At 52.8% G+C, this 6879-nt stretch overlaps 1 protein-coding gene across 1 annotated transcript; it reads right to left on the bottom strand.

Moving 5' to 3' along the window:
• Nucleotides 1–612: 612 nt before the first annotated feature.
• On the bottom strand, nucleotides 613–6255 carry Ptcra (pre T cell antigen receptor alpha). Its single transcript, XM_051152668.1, has 4 exons — nucleotides 6198–6255; nucleotides 3192–3512; nucleotides 1376–1420; nucleotides 613–782 (listed from the first exon to the last, which is right to left on the bottom strand). Exons 1-4 carry the CDS (start codon nucleotides 6253–6255, stop codon nucleotides 613–615), a joined length of 594 nt encoding a protein of 197 aa, XP_051008625.1.
• Between the last annotated feature and the right edge of the window lie 624 nt (nucleotides 6256–6879).

The following is a 6879-nucleotide window of genomic DNA, read 5'->3' as shown; positions in this document are numbered from 1 at the left end:
TGTCAAGACTACACAAGGCCAGCAGCTGGCTCCCTGCCTCCACCCTGCCCTCTCAGAGTCCTCATCCAGTGACCGACATAGAGGAAGGAGAGAATCCTCCCCACCCCCACCCCTGACCCACTCTGCAATTTCCAGGTTCTCACCCCTCCTCCAGAAGCCTGCCCAGGACACTGCTTCCTCTTTGTCTGGCCCCAACACCACGTCTCCCAGGCACACGTTGAAGAAGCTTCCTAATACGCTTGTGTCCTCTAAGCCTCCTGTATTGTGACCGATCACTGGGCACATCTTCCTACCCTGTCTGACGAGAGAGACATAGTCCTTTTCCTCTCAAAATCTCACTCTGAGGGTGGAGGCAGAGTCCACTCCCAGATGACCCCAATTACAGGAAGAGTCAGATGGCATTCAGAGAGAAACAAAACAAAACACCCCCCTAAACTTGAGTAAAGAACACCCAGGAGGGATCGTGAGCTCCGGGCCCAGCTGGCCTCTTCACAGCCTGGGCTTTCCGTTCCTGCCTCAGGTCGCAGACGCATCCATCAAAGTCTCCAGAAGGGCTCCAGAAAAGAGGCTCAGAGGGCTGGATAGGATCGAAGCTCCAAGTCTCTCTCATAACTATGTCCAAATCCGGTGAGCTAGAGGCAGGGGCTGGCATGGGGGTGGTGGCAGTGGGTGCTGGCCCGCCAGCGTGCAGAGGGGGCTGCAGGTCAAGAGGACATCCAGCAGAAGCAGCTTGAAGAGAAGCAGGCGCAGCACGCTCAGCCGCAGTACCTGACCCGGTGTCCCTGCGGAAGAAGGAGCCGGAAAAGTCCCCAGGAGGCCTAGACCCCCCAAAGGACAGGAAGGGCCTGTCCTCTGCATTGGCCACTCTCCCTCTCTGCCTCCTCCTCGAAGGAAATTCCTTCCAGGGGTCTAACCTTAGTTTCTGCCGGTAATAAGAAGTGCCTACTTAGCCCTCGTTTTATTTTATTTGGCGGGGGAGGCCGCCTGGCCGGAATGAGTGTCTGATGCAAAGAATAAATAGCTCAGCATATCCGGGCAAGACGCTGTGGTTATCAGCCAGCGTTCCTCTCAGCACCTCAGGCAACTAAAGAAAGCTGGCTCTCATACCTCCTTCTACCCCCTATCCAAGGAGCCATCAGGCCTCTTACACTGCCTTCATCTGTGCTGCTCCACTGAAGCCCAGGATAGCCCTGAGCAAAGCAAGCAGTCCCGTAACTGGACACTTCACAGTCCCCCAACTGCAACCCCATGGCACCGGTGGTCAAATCAGAGCTGAATGCTGGCTGCCATCCTGCCACACGCCCCGCCCCCCCGTCCCACCCCCCCCCCCCTACCTCCCTCACACACACCCCCCACGCACGCCCTGACAACTCACCCCTGAGAGGCTCCTGAAAGCACGACCTGGATGTGGGTGCTTCCCCTGTGAGCCAAAAAAACAAAGAGTAAGTACTATGGGATGGGCGGGCACCTTGCAGTCCCAGGGCTATCTATGCCCCGCCCTGGCCAACATGCGTGGAGCCCCTGAGCCCACTTGTTAGCAAGTCCTGAGGAGTCATCTCTCTTTCCCTCCCTGCCTGACAATCCTGGCCCCTAAGGGGCACCTCAGTCCCCACCCACAAGGACCTGCTCTCTCACAGCTTTTGCTGGAAGGCTTTTTTTTTTTTTTTTTTTTTTTTTTTTTTAAGTCAAGCAATCCTCTTTGGGAGGTAATAAAACTGAGGTGACCCAAATGTTCAATCATCACAGTCCTTGCTATTTAGGTACAGGATCTGAATTCTAGCCCCAGAACCCGTGTTTAAAAAGAAACAAGACAAAAAAAAAAAAAAAAAGAAAAAAGAAAAAAGAAACAAGACAGCCAGGGCTACACAGAAAAACCCTGTCTCAAACAACAAAACAGAGCCAGGCGTGGTAGCGGACGCCTTTAATCCCAGCACTCGGAAGGCAGAGGCAGGTGGATCTTTGTGAGTTCAAGGCCAGCCTGGTCTGCATAGCAAGACCAGCTTGATCTACACAGCAAATCCAGGACAGCCAGGGCTACATAGAGAAACTGTCTTGAAAACTCCAACCAACCAACCAACCAAACAAGTGGTATAGTGGTGCATACCTGCAATTGCATGGCTGGGAAGGCAGAGAAAGGAGAAGCACTGGATGTCACTGGGTCAATGAAAGACCCTGCTTCAAAATGGCAGACAGCACCTGACACATGACACCCTGGCCTGGCTATGTGGACACCTGAAGAAGTCAGTTACTGGGCCAGTAGTAATGATGGTTGACTTCATCATGTGACACCTCCCAGTGACTTGGAAATGGAGACAATAATAGGACAAGTCTTTAAAAACAGGAAATATTGGGGGAGTTCAAAGCGCATATTGCTTTTCCAGGAGACCAGCCTTTGGTTCCTAATGCCCTTGTCATGAGGCTGATAGCTGTAACTCTATCTCCGGGAGGTCCAATGCTTTTGGTCTTCTCAAACATCTGCACACACGCACACACACACATCCACACACACACACACACACACACACACACACACACACACACACAAACTTCAAAATAATAATAAATCTTTAAAAAATTTAAAATAAGCAGCCTGGTCCACAGAGTGAGTTCCAGGACAGCCAGGGCTACACAGAGAAACCCTGTCTTGGAAAAACAAGAAAAGAAAAGAAGAAAGAAAAAGAAACATTTAGGACAGTGCTTGACATGGAGTAACTTGCTATGAGATGGGAGTTGTTCTTTAATTATTGTTTGGTCTTACAGGCTTTGATTATGTGTATGTGAACTGTTTACATAGGTGACATATACAAAACATATGTATATGTGCACCTATAAATAACCCACTAACAGTTATATCACACACAAGAGACTGGATTTGCCTTTCTTTTGGTTTTTGAGATGTGGTCTCCTGGAGCCCAAGCAGCCCTGAATTACTATGTAGCCAAAGACAGCTTTGAATTCCTGATCTTCCTGCCTCCACTTCCCAAGTGCTGGGATTAAGGCTCAGGGGAGAACCTGAGCCATGTATCACAGCTGAAAATCCCAGGAATCATGGCCTCTGAGACCTCTCTACCAAGAGCCAGGCTCTGCCCTTACATGTCCTTCATGCCCTACGCCCAGAGCCTACCTCTCCTCCCCACCATATTCTGTTCCCAGGCTATGTAAAGGGACAGGACCCCAGGCTCCATGCCCACCTGTCAGCTGGAGGGGGCGTGTGCTCCTGCTCTGCCCGCCAGCCCCAGGCCTGGTGTGGCAGACCAAGGGCTCCCAGGCTTCCAGCTCTTCAGAAGGCAAGGAAAGCTGGGCCAGGCTCGTCCAGGTGCCATCTGTTGCTGGCGAGGGCCCGTAGGTGAAGGCGTCTAGTACGCTGCCGTTGCCGACTGAGAACCAGATGGGGCTGTCAAGGTGAGGAGGTGGGGCATCCAGGACCAGGCAGACCACTAGCACCTGCTGCCTCCCATCCACCAGCAGTGTGACAGGTGGGGCCAGAGATGGAAAGGGAAGACCAGCTCTGCCTGCAAGAGAGGAAAGTGTCAGTGTGTGCCTCCAGAGTGGAACTTTCCTGAAGGCTGCATTCCCACTCGCCCCTGTGTCCTTCAGTCTACCCTCCTCTCTTCTTGCATTTATTCATTTCACCTCTTCTTCCTTCTATCAAGCTTGTGTGTGTGTGTGTGTGTGTATGTGTGTGTGTGTGTGTGTGCAGTGTGTGTGCAGGAATGCCTATTCGTGCACAGAGGCCAGAGGTGGCCATTCGCTGACCTGCTGTAGCACTTGCCACCCTGTTCCCTTATGACCGGCTCTCTCACTGCACTTGGAGCGAGGCCTGCACCCAGCAAGCCCCCAGTAATCTTCCTGGCTCTGCTCTCCCCGGTGCTGGGATTTTAGGCACACTTACAGTGATGCACAGCTTTTGGGCGCTGAGGATTTGAACTCAGGTCCTCATGCTTGTGCAGCAAGCATTCTGAATCACTGAGCCATCTCCACAGCCCTCGAGCCAGGTGTCAATCCACCCTGCATCTTTTTTTGCTTGTTTCCTTTTTTGTTTTTTGTTTTTCAAGACAGCGTTTCTCTGTGCAGCTTTGACTGTCCTGGACTCGCTTTTGTAGGCCAGGCTGGCCTAGAACTCACAGCGATCCTCCTTCCTCTGCCTCCCAAGTGCTGGGATCAAAGGCATGCACCACCACCGCCTGGCAACTCCTTTCTGTGCCAGCTACTGGGTATATAACCTTGAGAAAGAGGTTGCCTGGGCCTTCGAGGAACTTGGTCCTGTGGGAAATGCATTAGCTTCATAAACAAGTGCTTACAATACCAAGTTGTGCCGCCTGAGGAGAGCTGGTACCTCTGGGGAGGAAGCTTCAAATACATCTAGAACTTCCCTTCTTGGAAAAAAGTATCTAAGCCTGGTGAGGCTGCCATGTTAGTAATCCCAGCTCTCAGGAGGCGGAGGCAGGAGTAATGGGGGGGGGGGGGGGATTGTACGATATGAACATTTTAGGCTTAGCTGTTTAAGATGGAAGCTGGTGAGCCAGGCATGGTGGTGCACACCTTTAATCCCAGCACTTGTTGAGGCAGAGGCAGGTGGATTGTTGTGAGTTCGAGGCCAGTCTGGTCTACAAAGCCAGTCCAGGACAGCCAAGGCTACTTAGAGAAAGCCTGTCTCAAAAAACAAACAAACAAACAAACATGCTCCAGGGTGCCAGAGAGACTTCTGGAAGATGAGTTGAAGAGGTAATAGGAGGCCAAACAACTGGTCTATGGACACATTCCAACTTGAGCCTCTGTGACCACAAAGCTCATAGTCTTTCTCGCCTTGAAGAATGTCTAAGCTAGAGAGTGCCGCAGGCCTATAATCCTAGTACTCTGGCAGGCAGAGGCAGGTAGATCTCTGTGAGCCCCAGGGCCCTCAGCCTCCTGAACCCACTCAGCTTCAGCCTTTGCCATGTGGCCTCCCAGAGTGTTTCTCCTCATCCCAAGGGCTTTCTTCCCAGAGCTCAGGCCTCTTGCTGAGCCTTCTTACAATCAAGGAAGTCCCCATGACACACGAGGGGTAAATTCAGATCCAGTAGATCCCTGACTCAGAAGTCCAGGGCCTCCCTCACCACACATGCCACGTGTCTATGCTTCAGAGGGCCTGGAAGTCTCCCGCCAAGGAACTGATCCTCAGCTAGCTGGAGCTAACCGCTTGGCAAGCTGCTGACACCTTGGTGTGGGAAAGAATAAGCCTTGTCACAGGTGGGAGCAATCTTGGCAGGCTTTACCCTTGGGGCACCCCATGAATACCTTGTGACAGACTGAGTGGAGCCATCCTGGGTCTGGAATTCAGAAAACAGACCTGGAAACCCCACCTGGACTATGGTCTTTTTAATGGACCCTCACTGGGAGAAGGAGACGGTCCTTCCCACGTGACTCAGGCAGTTAGGGAAGAAAAAATAACAAAGTCGGCTGCAGGGAAAACATACAAAACAACAGACCAGCTGGACCAACACGCGGGCCAGAGAGACACCTAAGGACCCGTCCCGTGGAACGGCTACCGGAAGGTTCACTCTTTTGTCCCTTTAACCTTTTTCCTTCTTGTATAAGCTAGTTGGGTTGTATAATAAAGTTTAATTGCTAAGAAACAGAGTCAACACCTTGGGACCTCCCTGAGTTGGACGTGAACTTGAGACACCCTGGTCCCAGTGGGAGGAGGGTACCCAGAGGGCAGGAATGACGGCCCAGGACTTCACAATGTTGTCCCTCGAGCATCACTTCATATCCTACAACACAGCCCTGGCTCCGTGAGCCTCCAACTTCTGTGGGCTCCCATCTAGCTTACTCTTTTTCTCTTCTAAGAGTCAGTTCTGGGGTTGAACCTGGACCTCCTGCAGGCTAACGAGGCAAGTGCTGGACCACTGGGCTCCCCCTCTTGTGCCCTTTTTACATTTTCTTTTGAGATGAGCCCTCACTAAGCTGCCCAGACTGCCTTTGAACTTTGTCTTCTCCCGTCTCAGCCTCCTGACTAGCTGGGGCTGCACCCAGGGATGCTATTCCTTCTCTGTGCTTCCAAGAGGGACAGCAGGCCCTGCTGACACCCCATCTGGCGGAAGACATGAGGCCTCCAGAACCTGGTAGACAAGGATCCCAGCCATCACTGTAGACGCTCAGCTGGTACCAGAGGTTAGGCTCAGTGGTAGCCAAAGAGGGAGGCAAAAGGGACTTACCTGTGGGCAGGCCTTGACACCTGAGGGCCAGGAGAAGCAGCAGCCATGTCCTAGCCATTGTCCACTAGAGAAGAGGTATGACCCAGCTGCAAGCCTGAGATGCTCAGGGAGGGAGGGAGGAGGCTGCCCTAGACTGCCTCCCAGGCCTCAGGCCCAGCTGCAGCTCTGAGGTGTGGGCTGGGGGGAGGAGGCTCCCTTAGACTGCCTCCCAGGCCTCAGACCCAGCTGCAACTCTGAGGTGTGAGCTGGGGGTAGGAGGCTGCCCTAGACTGCCTACCAGACCTCAGGCCCAGCTGCAGCTCAGATGCTCTTCCCCCTAGTTCCCGATGCTCTCTTGCAGAGGAGGGGTATCCGGGAACTCAGGTCCCCCTCCTATCCCAGGAGCTAGGCACTATCCTCTCATACCCTCCTTCATGTCTGAAGAGCATTTCATAGTCCTCAGAGGCGATGCGTCTCTTTTCTTTTTTGAGACAAGTAAGGTCTGTCTGTGTAACAGAGCCCTGCCTTGCAAGGAAATTGCTATGTAGATCAGGCTGGCCTTCAACTTGCAGAGATCTGCCTGCTTCTGCCTGCCAAGTGCTGACTGGGACTAAAGGCGGGTGCCACGAAGCCTGGGCGTGGTGGCGCACGCCTTTAATCCCAGTACTCAGGAGGCAGAGGCAGACAGATCAATGTTAGTGAT

Source organism: Acomys russatus, chromosome 11 (genome assembly GCF_903995435.1).
Source record: "Acomys russatus chromosome 11, mAcoRus1.1, whole genome shotgun sequence".
NCBI classification, from domain to species: Eukaryota; Metazoa; Chordata; class Mammalia; order Rodentia; family Muridae; genus Acomys; species Acomys russatus.
The sequence above is the reverse complement of the archived record's forward strand: the minus strand, read 5'-3'. Positions and strand labels throughout refer to the sequence as shown.